At 44.1% G+C, this 22,848-nt stretch overlaps 1 protein-coding gene across 5 annotated transcripts in view; it reads left to right on the top strand.

Moving 5' to 3' along the window:
* Positions 1 to 22,848, top strand: part of rgs9b (regulator of G protein signaling 9b) — an 84,563-nt gene that overhangs the window by 57,659 nt on the left and 4,056 nt on the right. For 4 of the 5 annotated variants that reach the window (XR_007249872.2, XR_007249871.2, XM_048555105.2 and 1 more), the window contains exons 15-18: positions 2,800 to 2,938; positions 3,904 to 3,989; positions 4,968 to 5,091; positions 18,455 to 18,954. Coding sequence is in view for 3 of the 5 variants with exons in the window: in XM_048555105.2 (XP_048411062.1) it covers positions 2,800 to 2,938; positions 3,904 to 3,989; positions 4,968 to 5,091; positions 18,455 to 18,954 (849 nt within the window). In the remaining 2 variants the exon portion in view is untranslated. The remainder of the gene's footprint in view (positions 1 to 2,799; positions 2,939 to 3,903; positions 3,990 to 4,967; positions 5,092 to 18,454; positions 18,955 to 22,848) is intronic. The other variant, XM_059653639.1, reaches the window with a different exon arrangement.

The following is a 22,848-nucleotide window of genomic DNA, read 5'->3' as shown; positions in this document are numbered from 1 at the left end:
AGGGCAAAAGACAGGCAGTGGGCCAAGGCTGGGGAGGTAGAGGGAGCGAGGGCAGAGTGCGAAAAGTGGCTGAAGACCCAGATACTCACAGAAGACTCTGGGAACATGAAAAGTTAAATGGAGCATAGGAGTGGGAGCTAGAAGGGATGGGGTGGAAAGGGTGAAGGGTGGGAGGGACGGATTTAAAACTGAGCAGGAATGGAAATATTGGGGAATGGTTACATATGCATTGCAGCAAGTCAGTGGCAAATAATATTAAAGCAAAAACAACGTTAATATTTCGGCACTACTTTTTTTAATGATGCTCGAGCGGAACAACATTAAATGAGTCGACTTTAAGTGAGGACTTACAGTATTATACTTGACTTCAATAGTAAATTTGCAGTGTAAATCGTGCCAGAAAGTTAAGCATAAAGTGGCAGCGGGTAAAATGGTAAATATTAGCAAAAAAATTAATTTTAAACTAATAAGAAAGAGTAAAGTGTAACAGAGGAATTAGTCTCTTGGCTGAATCAAAAGATTAGGGTTAAAGTCACACTCCAGAGGCATCAGCACAAATGTAGGCTGCTATACTCTCGTGTAGTACTGAGGGAGGTTTGCCAAAATAGAGGTACTGGTTGTAACACTGAGACGTTAAAACAAGGGTCCGTGTGACCGCTCAGTTGAATGTAAAATATTCCGCAGTATTATGTACGACGGGGAGAATTACCTGGGCTCAAATTGGCTGCTGTATTTCCAACATTTCGGGACTGCGTACACTTTGAAAAGGTGTGTTGCAATCTGTTAACGTTGTACAACAATAGCATGTTCTTGACATAGGAACAATAATTCCATGTTATGCAGGAAAGCATTGGCCAATTTGGAAGAAATAATCATCGAGCTGTTGAGCTAAGACATTAAAGCAGTGGCCAATCTGTTTCTTTTTGTAAGTCTCATTAAAAGTGTTCATAGGACTTTGCTGAATTGTTAATCACAGTAGGAGCAGCAGTGACTTCTGCACAGGAAATAACTGCTAATGCATCACCTCCTTTATTGCACCTCTCAGCCCACAACCCAAACTCAGTGGTAACGTGATAAACAAGCAGCCAGCAGTAATGTATCAGCACCGCCTCTTGCTCCCCAGAGGAGCTCGAACAGTTCATCCACTTCACCAACACCTTCCACCCCAACCTTCAGTTTAGCTGGGCCATCTCCAGCACATCCCTCACCTTCCTGGACCTCTCAGTCTCCATCTCAGGCAACCCGCTTGTAACTGATGTCCATTTCAAGCCCACCGACTCCCACAGCTACCTAGAATACACCTCCTCCCACCCACCCTCCTGCAAAAATTCCATCCCCTATTCCCAATTCCTCCGCCTCCGCCGTATCTGCTCCCACGATGAGGCATTCCACTCGCGCACATCCCAGATGTCCACATTCTTCAAGGACTGCAAATTTCCTCCCACAGTGGTCGAGAACGCCCTTGACCGCGTCTCCCGCATTTCCCGCAACACGTCCCTCACACCCCGCCCCCGCCACAACTGCCCAAAGAGGATCCCTCTCGTTCTCACACACCACCTCACCAACGTCCGGATACAACACATCATCCTCCGACACTTCCGCCATCTACAATCCGACCCCACCACCCAAGACATTTTTCCATCCCCACCCCTGTCTGCTTTCCGGAGAGACCACTCTCTCCGTGACTCCCTTGTTCGCTCCACACTGCCCTCCAACCCCACCACACCCGGCACCTTCCCCGCAACCGCAGGAAATGCTACACTTGCCCCCACACCTCCTCCCTCACCCCTATCCCAGGCCCCAAGATGACATTCCACATTAAGCAGAGGTTCACCTGCACATCTGCCAATGTGGTATACTGCATCCACTGTACCCGGTGCGGCTTCCTCTACATTGGGGAAATCAAGCGGAGTCTTGGGTAATAAAATGTGAGGCTGGATGAACACAGCAGGCCAAGCAGCATCTCAGGAGCACAAAAGCTGACGTTTCGGGCCTAGACCCTTCATCAGAGCTTGGGGACTGCTTTGCAGAACACCTCCGTTCGGTTCGCAATAAACAACTGCACCTCCCAGTCGCAAACCATTTTAACTCCCCCTCCCATTCTTTAGATGACATGTCCATCATGGGCCTCCTGCAGTGCCACGATGATGCCACCCGAAGGTTGCAGGAACAGCAACTCATATTCCGCTTGGGAACCCTGCAGCCCAATGGTATCAACGTGGACTTCACCAGCTTCAAAATCTCCCCTTCCCCCACCGCATCCCAAAACCAGCCCAGTTCGTCCCCTCCTGCCACTGCACCACACAACCAGCCCAGCTCTTCCCCTCCATCCACTGCATCCCAAAACCAGTCCAACCTGTCTCTGCCTCCCTAACCTGTTCTTCCTCTCACCCATCCCTTCCTCCCACCCCAAGCCGCACCTCCATCTCCTACCTACTAACCTCATCCCACCTCCTTGACCTGTCCGTCTTCCCTGGACTGACCTATCCCCTCCCTACCTCCCCACCTATACTCTCCTCTCCACCTATCTTCTTTTCTCTCCATCTTCGGTCCGCCTCCCCCTCTCTCCCTATTTATTCCAGAACCCTCTCCCCATCCCCCTCTCTGATGAAGGGCCTAGGCCTGAAACGTCAGCTTTTGTGCTCCTGAGATGCTGCTGTGCCTGCTGTGTTCATCCAGCCTCACATTTCATTATCTTGGATTCTCCAGCATCTGCAGTTCCCATTATCACAGCCACCAGTAAATAATCCTCCTTATACTTAGCCAAAAACTCACTAATGTAGATCTCTTTGACCTCAGAACATTCCTGGCACAGGGTGCGAGGCGTTGGATTAACATTGATGGGAGAACCATGGAGATTACAGTGAAAGGCCTGATACACCCACATCGTTATGTGCTGGATGCTGCACAGACTCACATCTACATGCTGATGAAAAAGGTCATCCATTCCTTTGTCTTTCTCTTGGCAGGTTTTATACCCTTTTTGTGCTGTGACCCCCGAGTACACAGTTTTAATGTGTAGGCTGATGCATCAGTGTTGCCCATTTTCTCCTCAGTAACATAATTCATGACCTGGATCGTGAGGTGAGCAAAAAGGCAGCTTCTTGAAGAACAGGTTAAGTCCATGCAATGTAGGAAAAGAAGTAGGTAATTCGGCCCATCAAGTCTGGTCCTCCATTCAATGAGGTCATGGCTGATCTGATAATCCTCAACTCCACTTTCCTGCCTTCTATCCAATACTCTTGATTCCCTTACAGATTAAACATCTACCTCAGCCTTGATCATACTTAATGATCCACCCTGGTCGTTTCTGCAGTAAGGAATTTCACAGATTCGCTTTCTTTTGAGAAAAGAATTTCCTCCTCATTTCTGTTTTAAACGAGTGAGCCCTTATTCTGAGGTTATGCCCTTATTCCGAGGTTATGCCCTCTAGTCCTAGACTCTTCCACAGGGTAAACAACCTCTCTGCGTGCACTCTGTCAAGTACCCTAAGAATCGGTGTCTCGGTGGTTAGAACTACAGCCTCACAGTGCCAGGGACCCGGGTTCGATTCCAGCCTTGGGCGACTGACTGTGTGGAGTTTGCACATTCTCCCTATGTCTGCGTGGGTTTCCTCCGGGTGCTCCGGTTTCCTCCCACAGTCCAAAGATGTGCAGGCTAGGTGGATTGGCCATGCTAAATTACCCGTAGTGTTCAGGGGTGTGTGGGTTATAGGGGTCTGGGTGGGATCCTTCAAGGGGCGGTATGGATTGGTTGGGCCGAAGGGCCTGTTTCCATACTGTAGGGAATCTAATCTAAAATCTTATATGTTTGGATAAGGTGAGCTCTCATTGTTCTAAACCCCACTAATCTGAACTTCATCCAGCCACACTCGTCTCACTACTCCCTGTTTTTCTTGCACAGGATTCATACCCACGTTTCCTAAGATCCCCCATTTATAAGGAGATGCAGAGTAAAGCTCTCATTCCCGAAGAGACCAAGCCAAGAAGGTCAGTACCACAACATTTCACTCTTAAACTGGTCACATTAAACTGGCATTGAGATGTCATCTTGGATACAATGTCTGAGATGACATGGGAAGCACGTTTATTAGGACGTTTCAAATGAGAAATTTAAAAATCAGCTGGCAATGAGGAAAGAGCAGGGGCAGTGGGACAAATTGAGTAATTCTCTCAAAGAACTACTACAGGTTGTTGGGCCTATTAACAACAACCCCTTTGCCTATCTTTTGTTCTCTCTCGCTCTGGGCACCCTCTTCATCCATCTGCTCAAGCTACTCCCCTACCCCCAGGGTTATCAACTTAATTTCCAGCTTTCCCCAGATGTTTCTTGTTCTGAAGAAACATTAACTCTGTTTCTGTCTCCACAGATGCTGCCACACCTGCTGAGTTTCTCCTGTCGTTTCTGTTTTTTGTTTGTTTCAGATCTCTAGTTGTTTGTTTTTATCGGGGGGGCACGGTGCCTCGGCGGTTAGCTCTGCCGCCTCACAGCGCCAGCGACCCGGGTTCGATTCCACCCTCGGGCGACTGCCTGTGTGGAGTTTGCACATTCTCCCCGTGTCTGTGGGGGCTTCCTCCGGGTGCTCCCGTTCTCTCCCACAGTCCAAAGGTGTGCAGGCCAGGTGGATTGGCCGTGCTAAATTGCCCGTAGTGTTCAGGGTGTGTAGGTTAGGTGGGTGATAGAGGAATGGGTTTGGGTGGGTACACTGAGGGTCAGTTTAGACTTGTTGGCCGAAGGGCCTGTTCCCACACTGTGGGGATTCTATGATTCTAGCACTGCTGCAGCCCAGTTTGGTGGAAGCACCAGAGACCAGGGATCTCTGACCTGTCTACCACAGTTGCTGATGTATTGAGGAACTGTTGCCGCGGTGGGCTGAGTTATCTATCTGTCCTGAATAGATGTACAAACATCGAAGAAACAATGATGTTCTTCATGCCTCTTACACGATGACATCTCGTTGTTTTCAGTAACTTTCCTTTCATGAAGAGACACAGACGTTCCAGCCCCAGTCCTGTTGTCCTGCGGCAGCTCGAGCAGGAGGCCAGAGCAAAATCAGCTGCCAACGGTTCGAAGGTGGTCGACATTACACAGGTTATGAGCAAGTTAGATCGCAGAAACCAGCTGAAGCAGGATCCTCCCAAACAAGAGGCTTAGTAAAGACCTTCAGGAAATGCTCAACCATTGCATCTGTACAATGTTTAACAAATTAACCACTTGACGTTGATAGGGCATCTACCCAGAGCTCGAAGTGTGAGAGGTTGGGGTCCCAGCACAACCCCTTCCCCTTTCACATCCCACCTCTGCCCTGCGCCCTCCAACTGCCCCTCCTGCCACCCCTTCCAACCTCCCCTCCACCTCCCTTCTTGGCCCTCTCCTCCTGCCCTCCCGTCTTGCCCTCCTCCCCAGCTTCCTGAGCAACAACACACATTGGACAAGGAGAGCTCGAGGTGGGTTCACTCAGGCCTTGTTTGTAAAGGGGGACACTGTTCACCTGGGGGGAGAAAAGAGTTTGCTAATCCTTTATTTTGCTTGTTTGCTGATCACAATTTGGAAAAACAAAGTCATTCCCAGAATATGGGCATCGCTGGCCAGACCAGCATTTATTGCCCAACCCTCCTTGCCCAAAGGGCAGTTAAGCATCAACCACATTGACGTTGGTTTGGAGTCACGTATAGGCCAGACTGGGAAAGGGCGGCTGTTTGGTTTCCTGAAAGGCAGGTGGGGTTTTTTTTCCTGACAACAGCGACAACAGCTTCACAATTGCCATTAGGCTCTTAATTCCAGATGTTCTAATTGGAATCAAATTCCACCAGCGACTATGGTGGGCCGAGTTCCCAAGGCATTAGCTAGGTCTCTGGGAGAATAGCCTATTGATAATACTACTAAGCTGTTTCCATCCACATTCAGGTTAAAAGGCACCATCCCTTCAAGTCCATAAAACAAATTTGTGGCGAAACTTTTCTTACCCTTCTACAAAATCCACAACATTCCAAGTCACCAGTTATAAATCCTTTAACTATTAACAGCAAATAGACACAGGCAGTGGTGATCTATTTATTTATTTTTATTCATTCATATGGCACGGTTGTTGCTTCCTGGGTCAGCATTCTTGCCCCATCCCTAATTGCCCCCTGAGAAGGTGATGGGTGAGTTGCTGCCCTGAGCCACTGCAGTCCACGTGCTGTAGTTTGACCCATGATGCCTGTTGGGAGAAGTTCCAGGATTTTGACCAAGTGACACTGAAGGATGGCCCTTTCCCACAAAGAACTTTGTTGATCTCCAGCTCAATGAAATGAGACATCTATTCATTTTATTACCACCCAGTCCAAACACTGCTCTGCCATGAATATCCTCAATGCCACTCTGCCAGCAGGTAGGTGTTTTCCTAGGTAAACAGTCTTTCTAACAGGGGTGGAAGAGGGTCAGCTTCCAGGAAATTTCCAACGATTGCCTTGAGCAATAGATTCCGGGTAAATTATTGTATATTTACCAAATACCTCCACATGCCTGACAAAAGCTTCTCAAAGCGTCCGTTATAAGTAATTATGTAACGCAGTCATGGTTATCATGTGGAGAAATACAACAGTCATTGTGCATTGAACAATATCCTGCAGATGACAGTAAAAGGAATGAGTAATTCACTCAGTTTTGGTCACGGAATCTTTGCCACCACACTGAAAAGATTCCTCCCACTGAGATACTTTACTGAAATGGCCAGACTGCACTTCAATTTCACCTGAAGGATCGGATTAGCCCTCAAACCCAAACTCATGAGCAAGAGACTGTACTAGTTGAGCGCAGCTCGTGGTAAAGGGCCATCTTTTAAAGCACAAGGTCCCAGCATTGAGCTTTACCCCTTAGGAACACGTTCTGGACATGTAATTTTCTGTCTGATGTACATTTGCAGAAGCCTCCAAAAATAAGCCTTAACGCTGGCTTTTGTTTGACAATACTTTTTAGGTGAAGCACCTTGGTATGTTTCACCCTCAGTAAAAACAAACTATAAATGCAGGTCCTCGCTCTCAGTGCAACTGCACCAACAACTTGTCATTTAGATCTCAGCTGCATAATTTGCTTTGGGAGGGATTGTCAAAGAATTATTTTCATTTAAGCAGCGTCCCATGACCTAACTGTTCATTGAGACGGATTGATGCATTCAGTTTTCTGTTGCTTCTCATGTACACGCCAACCTGTCCCCAGTACCTTACTCCGCCATTCTGTCCATCCCGCCACCTCACACACCAGCCTGCTGCCACCTTCCCACATGCCCCCCTCCCCCCCCCCCCATAACCCATCCCACAACATACCTCAGATAACAAGGTGTAGAGCTTGATGAACGCAGCAGGCTGAGCAGCATCAGAGGAGCAGGAAAGCTGAAGAAGGCTCTCAGCCCGAAACGTCAGCCTTCCTGCTCCTCTGATGCTGCTTGGCCTGCTGTGTTCATCCAGCTCTACACCTTGTTCTCTCAGATTCTCCAGCATCTGCAGTTCCTATTGTCTCACACCACGACATGCCTGAGCATTCGATAACCTGCGCAATCACAGTCCCATCACCAACTCATGTTTCTAAGCTTCAACTTCGAGTGCTGAGTATGTGCCTATCTAAAACTGTACAATTAAGGTCTGTGCAAATCTAAATATTAGCTACCAAACACAGCGGCCAGCATTGCTGGTGTACAAGCTGAAGGCATTGCGGTTTATTGGTCAGATCTAATTTTATATGTCTTCAACTCATTTTGTAGCCTGCATTGGTGGGTGGAGGGGTTCTGAAGGTGAATCCTTATTAAAATTACTACTCCAATACATTGCTGGGCAGGCAGCTTAGTGACCAACAGGCTGATAGATGGCATTTATATCTAGAGGTCTGGGGTTCAAGCACGCAGAATATATACTGCAGTTATAAAACAAACCCTGGTCAGACCCCAGTAGGAGAACTGCGAGCACCACAGTTTAGGAAGGATCCATTTCCCTTGGAAGGAGCACCGTACACTTAAAAGAATGGTATCTGGTCTTCAGGGGTTAGGTTGCAAGGAAACATTATGCAAATTAATCATGTTTTCTGTAGAATTTAGAAGATCAAGGGGTGATCTGATCGAAGCCTTCAAGGTATTATCTGAAAAAGGCAGGGTAGGTAGAAAAATACATTATTTCCACTGTTTGAGGATTCCAGAACTAGGGAATGGCTAAGGTAAAAATTAGGGCCAGACAGTTCAGGAGCGATGTTAGGAAGCACATATTTGGAACTGTCTTCCAAAAAAAAACGGCTGTTAATGCTAGGTCAGCTGTTAATTTTCAATTTGAGGTTGATAAATTTTTGTAAGGCAAAGGTATTAAGGGATATGGGCCAAAGGCAGCTATATGGAGTTAGGCCACATATCAGCCATGAACTCACTGATAGGTGGAACAGGTTTGAGGGGCTGAATGGCCTACTGCTGTTCCTATGTAAGGGGAAGCTCAACCTGGTCACATGGCTGATTGAAATGCCAGGGGAGCTGTAAAGTAATGGGTACCATGTCCTAAGGGTTAGTGAGCAGGGAACTAGAAAAATCATCTCCAAAAAATCATTAAAAATGAAAAAATAACAATTGCACTTAGATATCTAGTGACTGACTACAATGTAAGCACAAGCTTAGGTTCATTACAGAGCCCATCACAAGTCTTAAAAGTGAAACTGTGTTGAGATTATTAACATCCCAGTGCTGCTGTCAGGATAAATGCTTGTTTTATGAAAATAAGTTACAAACAAAAGTTCAGTCATGCCTTTTAGGTAATTTCTGTCTATTAGTCACTAAAGCTGTGACACAGTGAGAATGAGTTAACAAGCTAAAACGCGTAGACTTGTACTCAGATGTTTGCCTCATGATCGTGGAAATTCAGCGCAAAACCAGAGCAGCAAAATGCCACTCCTGTTTGGAGTCCAGCCTCACAGCATAGTTTGATGTTCAGGTGGGTGTGAGGCGGTGCTGTCAGCTGCTGACATTCCGTCAAACTTTGCATGACCGTTCCCCGTTGTCCCTGTGGTGGTGTTGAGATTTTTGGACATTTGCTGCATTGAGAATGTGAACTGGCTGCTGTAAGTGAGGGAGGACTCCTTAAGCCATCAGAGACTATCAGCAACCATCTCTCTAGTGATATCTCGTCAGATTTTGCACTAGATGTGGCTCACAACTCTGCCAACCCACAGTCTTTAAGCAAAATAATTCAAACCAAAGTGATATTAAAGTTAACGACATCATTTGTCACTGCTGTTTTTAGTTATTTCTTCTTGGTTACACTTTGAATTCATTTATTTAGGCAGTAATTACAATATAAGTGGTTGCACTAGTAAAGATATGGCTTGAGAACTATTTTAATTACGTTGTAATTGTGAGCCAATGGCCCTGAATGTTTGAAATTTTTAACACATAATTGTTCAGGAAAGTGGATGTGTTTATTCTACCCTGCTGCCCAATATGCAATAATTTTGATACCCATTGTACGTAAATTGACTGGTTATAGGGAGAGAGGCATCAAATGTGTTTTCTTTCTGGAAATCATTGAAAATGATTTCTTTTTGTTGTAAAAGATCTTAGTACATTCTTTGATTCAGTTAAGTAATGTGAGGTCTGTTTGGGTATCCTGACATTGTTGCTGAAATATCTGGGTGGGACCGAGGGGGCCTGGAAAGAATTATACCAAGCTTTTTCATCTCAAGTATATTCCCATGAATATACACATTGTTCACAATCTGTAAGAAAGAACTTCCAGCTTCAGCAGTCTCGCTCATGCACCCATTTTGAGAAGGTCATTGTGTTCGGCTCATGTAAAGCTTCTGTTCTTTGCTGTATTTAGGTAGCTCTGTCATCTTCCTGTCAGATGTACATGAACAGTCTTTCATCTTTGTTTTGTTCGATTTCATGCAATGCTGTTAGTGTCTCCATTAGCAATCTGCTTTGAAAATATCTTACATCACGGTCAGAAGTTCTGTACGCTTTACGAAGTAAATTCAGCTCACCATAACACTGATTCACTAAATAAAATAAAATCAAACGATCAGGTGGCATACTGTCCCAAATACAGTTATAGGACATGTAATAAGAATGAATTACACCTACCACATGTGGTAGGAAGCTATATATATGCATTAACACAGGGTAATAGGAAGCTCTATATCGGATAGCGCATAGGTAGTGAGGAGCTATATGTACTATACAGCAATTAGCTCCATACGAGGCAACAAAAGTAGTGGAGGGAAGTTATAACATAATATAAGGGTCTGTTATAATGCATCGGTTTAGCTTTTCAAACTCCAGGAGTTTACCTGCATCATTACAATTTGTTTTGAGGCAAGTTTGAAGTTATTGTGTTTGGGTAAAAGATTTTTTATTCCAGTTTAATCAGCTGTGCAATTAACAATATAATAGTTTTAAAGTAGTCAATACAGCATGTATTACTTGGCTGAGCTGCAGAAATGGTGTGCTGGAGTATGAGACTAGGTCAGGGTGTATTAGAATGGGGAGAAGTTGGCTTTGTGACCCACATACCATTGAATTCCCGATTACAGCTGGGTCACTGTGGTGTGGGCGGGAGCCGCAGGGTGCACCCTATCAGAGAGATCACAGGGTGGCTTGTCCCTGAGTTGCTTTCTTGCAAAGCCCAACTTAAATAGTGATAATCACCTGGGGACAGGTTTCCCAAAGATCAGAACTGGCACTGGTAAAGCACAGAGGAGAATAAGGGTTTGGACATAACGCGGCACGGTGGCTCTGTGGTTAGCACTGCAGCCTCACAGCACCAGGGACCCGGGTTCCATTCCAGCCTCGGGCGACTGTCTGTGTGGAGTTTGCACGTTCTCCCCGTGTCTGGGTGAGTTTCCTCCGGGTGCTCCGGTTTCCTCTCACAGTCCAAAGATGCGCAGGCCAGGTGGATTGTCCGTGGGAAATTGCCCACAATGTCTAGGGTAAGGGATGGGTCTGGATGGGCTGCTGTTCAGAGAGTTGGTGTGGACTTGATGGGCTGAATGGCTTGCTGCAACACTGTAGGGATTCTATGATGAAGTAACTGGAATGCCAGCATCCCATAAGATTCAAACTGCAGTGACAGTTGTGCATGTTAGTGAAACAGATTGCTACTGTGACAATATCCTTCAAACTGCCACAGTAATTTCTTGTTCTCACTGCATGTCGCAAACAAGAAATGACTTTGCAGTTATTTTCGCAGGCATGCTGCATGCAGTCTAACCACTGTAATGAAAGGCTGTCTCTTCCAGCAACAAGACACACCATAAAATAGTGCTGAAGGAGTATGTATAACTATAGTGGTTAGCGACAGTAATAGAAGCTGAAAATGTTCATCAAAATTCTGAAAACATCACAAAGTGGTGCAGAAGGAGGCAGTTTTCCGCAAGGTCAATATACAAACACAGTCCATAGAAAAGATCAACTGGTTAATGCTGGCCCCACGTAACTGTGATGCTTTGTGCCTTACTATGTTTATACGTAATGCGGAGGAGGTAAAATCATAGTGTAAACTTCGTTCAATCTGGCTGTAAAATGTGGAAAATTCCACTCTTAGGTAGTAGCAAGCAGTTCTAGAGAGCAGACTGGGCCTGATTGTTGTGTCCGTCTCTTATACGAGATGATCTCGGACCCAGCCAATAACAGGAGCAGCCCTGAACGGAAGGCATTCGGCAAGCTACAGGCCCACAATCCTCTGACAAATGACACACCAGACCTGGTCTTACACAACTAGAATCAAAATGCTGTGGGTGCTGGAAATCTGAAACAAACACACAGCGTGCTGGCGAAACCCAGCAGGTGTGTGGAGAGAGAAACAGAGTTAATGTTTTCAGTCCAGGATGACTTACCAGATTGGAAACGTTAACTCTGTTTCTCTCTCCACAGAGGCTGCCAGACCTATGGGTTTCTCCAGCAAGCTCTGTGTTTTTTGGTCTTAGAAGACATTGTTATGTGGTTAACACTGGAACCATGCCACACCTTGTATTCTAAAAAAAGCCTAAATTCCACAAATTGGAGCTCCTGTGAAAGAGTGAACGGTGGATTTTCAGAATGACGTGTTTTGTTTCCACATACTATTTCATGTTCATTTAATAAAATTAATGTAGCATCAATCATTGCATATCTGCTTTGTGTGATTTCTGTTATGTCTCGATGATGTTCTTGTGTCAAACTCTGGTTTATCCACATTTGCTGTTCTGTCTTGCATTCTATCACTCCAAATATGTTTCATTTTCATTGTGCCTCTCACACACTGGTGATCAAAGATTTTTCTCATACCCTAAATGCCACCGTTGAACTCCATCTGATGCCTTTTTGCATCTTTATCTGAAAATCTAACACCTGCAATTTTTTTTTAGAAAAAACATTTTCCCTACCCTTTTGAGCAGGCTCTGATGTTGTCTGTATCAAGAGTTAGCCTTGTATTTGTATGCCTTCATCTTGTACTGAACTGGAAATGATAAGAAAGTTCCAAATGATCATACTCCACTTTTGGGACCCAACAGCCTAGCTTCAAGAAGGAAGGAAATGTGATGCTAAGGACATGACTATACAGTTCTACAATAGGAGGCTCATGTGGCCCTCTCCTGCCACAATGGGTTTTTTTTGTGTGGAAGTGGGTTTTGCTGTTATATCCTGTTGTTCGCAGTTTGGTTGAGCCAATGTTGGCCTGAGCTGTGTGTAATTTTTTCTCCCCCCTTTTAGTGGCCGAGTCAGAAATAGATTTCTCTATAACTCTAAAATTAAGATAGAGAATGAAAGTAGGCAAGGGATTTTACTTATTACATTGCAACACAAAATTTAATCCTTGTCAATGCTGAAGGGAACAGAAGCTTTTAAAAAAATCAGCAAAGGTTTATGATAAGGCAAACCATGCTAAATAAGTCTACTGGGGTTTTTTGAAGATGTAGCTTCAAACTTTTTTGGAAATGCGAGGTCTAATAAATAAGGAAGAAACCAGTGGATGTAATCCGTTCAGATTTTCAGCAGGCTTTTGGCTAGATTTCAGATGTTAATTGGCAAAGTTAAAACACATAGAATGGAGGTGATATATTGGCATGGATCAAAAGTTAGTTAACGGGCAAGAAACAGAGAGTGTGAATAAGTGATCGCACAGTGAGGAGCTGGAGGAGCACAGCAGGCCAGGCAGCATAAGAGGAATGGGAAAATTGATGTTTCGGGTTATATCTAGATGACCCAGAGGGTCCTGACCTGAAATGTCACCTTTCCTGCTCCTGTGATGCTGCTCCGTTCTGCTGTGCTCCTCCGGCTCCACACTGTATTCTTTCAGACTCCAGCACCGGCAGTTCCTACTATCTCTGTGGGAATAAGTGGGTCTTTCTCCCAAGTGCCAGGCAGTGACTAGTACCACAAGGATCATTGCTTGGTCCCGAGGTTTTCATAATGTATCTAAATGACCTGGAATCAAATGCAACATTTGCAAATTTGCTGATGACATAAAACTGGGCAGGATTATGAGTTATGAGAGGGTTGGAAGGAGACCACAAGGTGATTTAGACAAGTTGAGTGAGTGGGAAACACATGGCAGATGCAGTACAACACGGTTAAGAGTATAATTAAATGATGATATATTGAGGAGTGTGAAAGTAAAAAGGCATCATGATGTTCTAGTGCACTAGTCAATGAGATTAGACAGGCAGGTGCAGCAAGCAGAAAACAGATGGTATATTGGCCTTCATTGCAAGAATATTTGAGTTCAGATGTAGGGATGTCTTACTGCAATTATACAGGGCCTTGGTGAGACCACACTTGGAGTATTGCACATAGCTTTGGTCTTCCTATATAAGAAAGGATATACTTTCCACGCAGGGGGTACAATGAAGGTTCACTAGACTGATACTGGAGATGGCCCAACTGCTCGAAGAGGAGAGACTGGTTCGACTCTGCCTGTATTCACTAAAGTCTGGAAGGATGAGAGGGGATCTGATCATAACGTATAAAATTCTAGAAGGGCTGGACAGACCAGATGCAGGGAGGATATTTTCACGAGTTGAGAGTCCAGAACCAGAGAACACAGTCTCAGGATACAACATAAACCGTTTGAGACTGAGGTAAGAAGAAATTTCTTCACCCACAGCATAGTGAGCCTGTGGAATTCTCTGTCACAGCAGACTATGGAGGCCAAGTTACTAAATACATTCAAGAGAAAGAATTTTTTAAAAATTTTATGGGGTTTGGGGAGAAGACAGGAATATGGCATTGAACTGGAGGATTAGCCATGATCATTTGAAAGAAAATAGAAGCAGGAGTAGGCCATTTGGGCTTTTCAAACCTACTTTGCATTCAATAAGATCATTCAACTCCATCCACCATATTCTGGGTGAGTAAATTTCTCCGCAGCTCAGTCCTAAAAATATTGAATGGTAGAACAGGCTTGATGGGCCAAATGGCCCACTCTTGCTGCTAGTTTTGGTTTTTATGTTGCTGTGAATAAACCTTTACAATTTTCATCACAAAACTAAAACCCCTACAGTTCCTTGACCTCCCCATTCTTCAATGTTTCAACTCCTCCTTGTCCTCACCACCCTCAATCTCCCACTGCTCCTCAACCTCCAACTCTTCCTCAACTCCCCAATGCTCCTCAACATTTCATTCCTCTTCAACATCCCCAACCCCCTCAGTGTCCCACTCCCCCTTTATATCCCTATGCTCCTCAACTTCCACATGTTCCCCAACCTCCCACTCCTCTCCTCAAACTCTGACTCTTCCTCAACATCCAACTCCTCCTCAACTCCCAAAGGTCCTCAACTTCCCCAGTCCTCCTCAACCTCCCAATCCTCAACTCCCCAATGCTCCTCAATTTCCTCAAATTCCCCATGCTCCTCAACCTCCCACTCCTCTTCAACCTCCCATTCTTCCTCAACATCGGCATGCTCCTTAACTCACTCCAAAATTCCCCAACTACCCCACTCCTCCTCAACATTCTAATTCTCCTCTGCTCTCCCAAAGCTCCTCAACTTCCCCATTTCTCCTCAACTCCCAAGCTCCTCACTCTTCCCGAATCCCTAACAGTCTTCAAAATCCAAACTCCTTCTCAGCTTCCCCACCTGCCACTCAATCTCCTTAATCTTCTTCAGAACTTCCTCCAAGTCCTTCACTCCAATGACCCTCATCCTCCCCACTCCAGCTACTCTTCATAAACCTGACCACTGCTTTGTTCTGGTGTGATTTCAAATAATAGCAAATTAGTAGCTAATTATTGATAACACACATAGACCATAAGACCACAAGACATAGGATTGGAAGTAAGGCCATTTGGCCCATCAAGTCCACTCCGCCATTTAAATCATGGCTGATGGGCATTTCAACACTACTTCCCTGCACTCTCCCCATAGCCCTTAATTCCTTGTGAGATCAAGAATTTATCAATCTCTGCCTTGAAGGCATCGAACGTCCTGGCCTCCACTGCACTCCGTGGCAAAGAATTCCACAGGCCCACCATTCTCTGGCTGAAGTAATGTCTCCTCATTTCTGTTTTAAATTTACCCCCTAGACTGGGTGCATAGTAAAATGCTGTCTAGGGATTCATAATCCTTTCATATAGTCTGGGCAGGTTATGATGTTTGAGTTCTCTCTGATTTACAAGCTTTGGATCACTTACTAATAACTACTTACTGATCAGTTTTGGCAGATTAACATGACAGAGGGTTATATATTATATAAACAGTCCAGAAGGATGCTGTAATTATTTTGAATGTTAGAAACCAACATTCAAATCCATTTTGTTTCTCTCCTTTTCACTTAGTCTGGCATTGGAACCACATATCAATAGAGTTCATTTCCCTTTGGGGATCAGATTTTATATAATAGTGAGGAATGAGTGACAGTGAAGCAGCAGCTCATTCTATATTTCTCCCCATTCCAACTTTCATTGGATTTCTGATCAGGTACATTTCCTGATGAGACGCACAAATGTCTGTCAGCAGTTACTGCCTTTTATACAATAAAGTACACAGCTACTGCTTGTCAGTCATCTCTCTTGAGCTCACGCTGGGTCATATTTGCACTGAATTTTTGAAGCATTTAGTGTTCATAAAAAGTAATCTCTGTTTCTGACCTTATCATAGCGAGGTCTTCCATTTATAGAGAAAAAAATTGATATTACTCAGAATGCCCGCAAAGGAAGCACATGAAGTGAATCAATTCGTGGACGATTCAATAGCTCTTTGCAGAGAAATTGTTTGCAGGGTAATGGGAAAAAGATGCGGAAGAGGGGCTAAGTGAGTTGCTCTTATTGAGAAATGGCATACACAAAAAAGTCATTGAGTAACACAGCATGAAAACAGGCCCTTGGGCCCAAACCGCTCAATGCTGACCATGGTGCCTGATCAGCTAGCTCTAATTGCCCGCATTTGGTCCATATCCCTCTAAACCCTGCCCATCCATATACCTATCCAGATTTTTTTTAGATGTTGCTATTATACCTGCCTCAACCACTTTCTCTGACAGTCCATTCCACATACGCACCACCCTCTGCATGAAGAAGCTACCCCTCAGATCCTTCTTAAATATTCTTAAATCTTTAAACTTATGCCCTCCAGTTTTCAATTCCCCATTCCTCTGAAAAAGGCTATATGCATTCATCCCATCTATGCCCCTTATGCTTTTATACACCTCAATAAAGGTCACCCCTCATTCTCCAACATTCCAAGGAATAAAGTCCTGTCCTGGCTAACCTCTCCCTATAACTCAGGCCTACTAGTCCTGGCAACATCCTCATAAATCTTCATTGCACACTGACCAGGTAAATTATGTCTTTCCTATAACAGGGTAACCAAAACTATACACAGTATCCAAGTGCAGCCTCACCAACGACTTACACAACTGTAAGATTACGTCCCAACTCCAATACTCATTGTCTGGGCCGATGAAGGCCACCATGCTAAATGCCGTCTTCACCACCCTGTCTACCTGTGATGCTGCTTTCAACGAACTATGTACTTGTACTCCTAGGTCCCTCGGTACCACAACACTCCTCAGGACCCTACCATTTATTGCCTAAATCCTATCTTGTTTTGACTTTCCAAAATGCAAAACCCCACACTTATCTGGATTGAAGTACATTTGCCAATCCTCAGCCCACTTGCCCATCTGCTGAAGATCCCTTTGTAATTTTTGATAACCTTCCTCACAATCAATTATTCCTCCTAGTTTAATGGACAAATGTCCTCCTACTCTATAACTGTTCTTCTGTGCTGTGCAAGCAGCTGTTATAGCATCTTTTACAGAATTTAGAGATCAGAAGGATATAGCAAATCAAAATAACAACATGGACGTAGATTTAGCAACCCAACACAATTTTATAGAATCCCTACAGTGTGGAAACCGGTCATTTGTCCAATAAGCCCCCAATAATCCTCTGAAGACATAGCCGCCTGCCTTTTCCCTGTAACCCTGCATTTCCCATGGCTAATGCACCTAGCCTGCATACTCGGGGTAATTTAGCATGGCCAATCCACCCTAATCTGCACAGCTTTAGAGTATGGGAGGAAACCAAAGCACCCGGAGGAAACCCACACAGATGCAAGAAGAATGTACAAACTCCGCACAGACAGTCACCCGAGGCTGAGAATTGAACATAGAACATAGAGCAGTAACAGCACAGTACAGGCCCGTTGGCCCACGATGTTGTGCCGACCTGTTATCCTACTTTAAGATCAAACTTTAAGACCTACATTTTATAATCATCCATGTGCCCATCCAAGAGTTGCTTAAATGCCCATAATGTATCTGACTCCACTATCACCGCTGGCAGCACATTCCATACACCCACCACTCTCTGTGCAATGATCCTACCTCTGACATCGCCCCTGTATTGTACCCAGGTTCCTAGCGCTGTGAGGCAGCAGTATTAACCGCTGAGCCGCTGTGCCGCCCAATGATTTCTGCACAGAGCCTGGTCACAATTTCCCATCCCTGGGAAAAAAGTCTACGTACATTCATCCCATCTATGCCCTTCATAACAAAGCGAATTGAAAGGCACTATGGAGTACGCCAGGAGCAACACCTCCCTGTGATCAACTTCTAAAAACATTTAGAGTTCAAGGACCGACAAGTCCCCCAAAAAATGAAGGGAAATCTATTTCTGCAATGTCATAATTCCTAATAAAATTTGGCTTCTCTTATTTAATTTACAGGATACACAGAACAGAAGCATCAATTGTGTGATCTAAATACTCCTTAATAGTTTCAACATAATCCTTGTGTCTGTCGGAGTCCCTGTTTTTTGTGTTGAAAGGGTTGAGCTGATGGTAACCAGAAAATAATTATCACCAGCACCAGAGATGCTCAGTTGTTGAGTAAATTCAAGCCTGAGATCGGTATATATTTCCCTGACCTTACTGAATGGCTGCGCAGATTGGAGGGGACAAATAGACTATCGCTGCTTCTTTTATTAAGTTCTTGTGTTCTAAATACTTTTTTCTTATCTTTTTATAGATATGTAGGTTTACTGCACCTGTTCCCCACCTGACGGTGTACACAGGCCTATGTGTCCCACCTTGTTCCCTAAACCCATCCTCATCCAATCCTGCCAACGGTGATCTGCTCTTCTGCACCCCCAAATACATTCCAGTCACAAATAGTGCCTTCTGGCCCTCACCAATCAGTGCCGCACTAGACAGTACTCCAGCAGTGGGAACAAAATGTCAGCACAATCACTCAAACTCTCATCAATTTTCCCCAGTTGCTGAAAACACCGAGTTGTCTGTTGAGTCTGAATGGAGCACCTGCTACCAGCCACCAGTGTCCCTGGAAACCAAACGTTCTCAGAAGGCCAAAGTAACTCTATCCTTCAGCAAGTTTTTGAAACGGGGGTGTTCGAATTCGCCGGTCTTTGCGACGCTGTCTCCCAAGTGCATTTCATTAAACAACCGAAAGATCCAGCCTTTGAATGACTCAGAGAAGCAGCTGCAGCAAAAGACTAGAAGAGTGTCCAAGTAAGCGATTTCACCTTTTCAACCATTGCTTTTAGATCTCAGTCAGTGACAACACTATGGGGAGTTTTAGGAGTAATGGTAAGCCAGTCAGGTATTTTCTGAAGAAGGGTCCTCACCCGACTCATCAGCTTTCCTGCTCCTCCGACGCTGCTGTGTTCCTCCAGCTCCACACTGTGTTATCTAGATTATTGAATCTGTTATTCCTACTCAATTAAATAAGGCTGATCTATAATTCAACCTTATTTCTTCATATTTGTCCCAGTAACCTTAATCTCTAGTCCACCCAATGGTAATACATTAGCGTGTGGGAATGGAATGTATGATAATAAATTAACACGTGCAAAAGGATTTAGTGATAGAGATATTACAAATATCATTGGTATTTCTGGACTAGGAAAGTGTTAGAAATACATATATATTTACAGACAATGAGGAACTGGATATGGAGCTGTTTTGATATATCTGGTTGAAGATGTTTTATCATGTGATTTCTTGAAACTGAAATGTCATAAAGGTCAACTAGAACTTAGTTCATTTTCTGCTTACAAAACATCAAGTGACTTTGGAGAAGCAGAGCTTTTAAGAGAGGTAAGACAGGTTTTATTAATTTAAATGCTAGACAGACAGCTAGAAGGAACCCTGTGCAGAAGCTTACCTAGCAACAGCTTCTGGGCTACAGTTTCTGTGCTTTCCAGTGAATTGTGTTGGAACAGTTGAAGAAAGACGCCAGGATGGAGATGCTGGTTTCTAATGCTTCCGGTAAACAGCTGAAAATCAAAAGCAGCAACAGCTCCAAAGATCTCTTTTGTTTAAAATATTGTAAGCATCTGTTAAAGTCAAATACCTGGATTTATAACTAACTCCACCTGAGCTGAAGCCTAATTTGGACAACATTTAAATCCTACACGTCAGCATTGCAACTAAGATAAGAGGAAGTTGACTGTGTCATGAGAAGTCTTTCTTTTTTTTAATTCTTTGACATGTGATTGTAAATGGGAAGACATTAGCTCTTTCATTAAAACCCATAAAATCTCAACAGAGCTGCATTACCTTCTTATCATATGTGAATGTATATATTTAGGATTAAGTTTAATGCTGAATAGTAGCTACATTGCTGACAAGTTGTTTAAAGAATACTTCTTTTTAATAAATGAGTTTATTAAATGAATTTATTTCTGCATATATTAAATAAACCTGGAGAAAATCTCTTTTGTTCTATATAAACAATCATAATTCTGGGTAAACCAAGATGCCGATGAGAACAAGTGTGATTGTAATGGCTGCTCCTTTTTTGAGATTTTTTTCAATGTTGAAGCTGGTTTCCTTGAATATTGGGGACAGTAATAACAGTTTTATAAGTTGTTGCATTGTTTTGGAACTTTGGGGAAAGGAAAGATCAAAACATTGGCTCTTTTAAAAGGAGGAGGAGAACAAAGGCAGTGACCACTTGGGAAGTTATTCAAACAGAGAAATAAATCCACACTGCTGCCTGACTCAGCAGCAACCTGTGCAGCTAACTGCCTCTGCTGTTTAGTTTCAAGCACCTTTGGGCATCGGATTTTGTCTAAGAATTAGCAAACAGTGAAATTCACTGCTGACCTCGGAGAAACCTGTGTGGAGGAGTGCACAGCAGGGAAGCAGCTAAGTAGCTTGTTTTAAGTATAACCTTACTGTTCTTTTTTGTCAATCTACAATTGTGAGTAGAGCGGAGTTCTTTTTGATTATACATTTTTACTGAGACCTGTCTCTTGATTAAGCTTTAAAAATATAAAATCATAGGTACTAAATTAATCTGGAGCAGCATTTTTTAGAGCAGCAAGTTTTTTCTGGGTCGGTAGATTGTTAAGGTGCAAAGATGGCCTTTAGTAGAGTGATGTGTTCTTCCTGGTGGATGTGGAAGATTAGGGAGAGTTTCCATGTTACTGATGATTATGTCTGCAGGAAGTGTGTTTGGTTGCGAATCCTATCGGATCACATGGATTGATTGGAGCAGCAGTTAGAGGCAATGAGGAATTTACAGGAGCTGAGGGGTGTGATGGATGGTAGTTGCAGGAAGGGAGAAAAACCACAGATACAATCAGATATATGGGTGACTTCCAGGAATGGTAGGAGGGAGAGGCAGATCGTGCAGGAGTCTCCTGTTGCTATTCCCATCTCAAATAAGCATGTAGTTTTAGAAAATGTAGGCGTGATCAACTTTCTATGTAGCACCAACAGCCGGGCTTCTGATACCGAGACTGGCTCTAATGTAACCAGGGGTACATCAGGTTCCAAGCGATCGATTGTGACAGGGGACACTCCAGTCGGAGGCACGGATGGACATTTCTGCTGCTAACAGTGAGACACCAGAACGGCGTGTTGCCTCCCTGGAGCTAGGATTGTGGAGATCTCGGAGAGGCTGCAGAATATTCTGAAAGGGGAGTGGGACCAGGAGGTGGTTGTACCCATTGGAACCAATGACATAGGAAGAGAAAAGGATAAAATGCTGAGAAGAGGATATAGAAAGTCAGGCAGGAATGTAAAAAGGAGGATCTCAATAATACCTGGATTATTCCCAGTGCCGTGAGTTAGATAGAGTAGGCATAGGAGGATAGAGCAGATGAACACGTGGCTGAGGAGCTGGTGTGGGGGAGAAGGATTCCCATTTTTGGATCTTTGGGATCTCTTCAGGGATAGAAGTGACTTGTATAAGAAGGATGGATTGCACCTGAGTTGGAAAGGGAACTAATATACTGCTGGAGAGATTTGCTAGGTTTGCTTGGGAAGATTTAAACTACTAAGGGCAAGGGGTGGAAACCAGGGAGACAGTGAGGAAAGAGATCAGTCTGAGATTGGTGCATTTGGGAAAAGGAGCAAATCAAACAGTCAGAGCAGGGAACAAAGCCGAGAACACAGTAAGACTGATAAACTAAACTGCATTTATTTCAATGCAAGAGGCCTAACTGGTAAAGCAGATGAACTCAGGGCATGATTAGGAGCATGGGACTGGGAATATCACAGTGACTGCAGAGACATGGCTCAGGGATGGACAGGACTGGCAGCTTACTGTTCCAGGGTATAGATGCCATAGGAAGATTGAACAGGGGCAAGAGAGGAGAGGGAGTGGTGTTTTTGTTTAGGGATAACATTACGTCTGAATTTAGGGAGAATATTCCTGAGATTATGTCCAGGGAAGCTGTTTGGGTGGAACTGAGAAATGAGAAAGGGATGATCACCTTACTGAGATTGTCCTGTAGATCCCCAATAGTCAACGGGAAATTGAGAAATACCTTTGTAAGGAAATCACAGTTATCTGTAATAATAATGGTGTGGTTATGGTAGGGGATTTTAACTTTCCAAACACAGACTGGGACTACCATGTGTTATGGGCTTAGGTGGAGAGGAATTTGTTTAGTGTGGACAAGAACATTTTCTGATTCAGTATGTGGATGTACCTACTAGAGAAGGTGCAAAACATGACATTCCCTTGAGAAATAAGGCAGGGCAAGTGATTGAGAAGTTAGTAGGGGAAACACTTTGGGACCAGTGACCATAATTCTATTAGTTTTAAAGTAGTGATGGAAAAGAACAGACTGGATCTATAAAAGTTAAAGTTTTAAATTGGAGGAAGGCCAATATTTACAGTATTAGGCAAAAACTTACAAAAATTGATTGGGGGCGGATGTCCGCAAGTGAAGGGACGGCTGGAAAATGGGAAGCCTCCAAAAATGAGATAATGAGAGTTCAGAGACAATATGCTCCTGCTGGGTGAAGGCCAAGGCTGGTCGGTATAGTAAATGTTGAAGAAGGCTTGAGAAGTTGAGGTTTTGGACATGAATAAGAAGTGAACATATCTCCGATACAGACAGCAGAAATCGAGTGATTTCCTCGAACAGTATAAAGGCAGCAGGAGTA

The sequence above is a fragment of the Stegostoma tigrinum genome, chromosome 22 (genome assembly GCF_030684315.1).
Source record: "Stegostoma tigrinum isolate sSteTig4 chromosome 22, sSteTig4.hap1, whole genome shotgun sequence".
Taxonomy (NCBI): Eukaryota; Metazoa; Chordata; class Chondrichthyes; order Orectolobiformes; family Stegostomatidae; genus Stegostoma; species Stegostoma tigrinum.
Note: the sequence above shows the minus strand (reverse complement) of the source record. Positions and strands in the feature narration are given on the sequence as shown.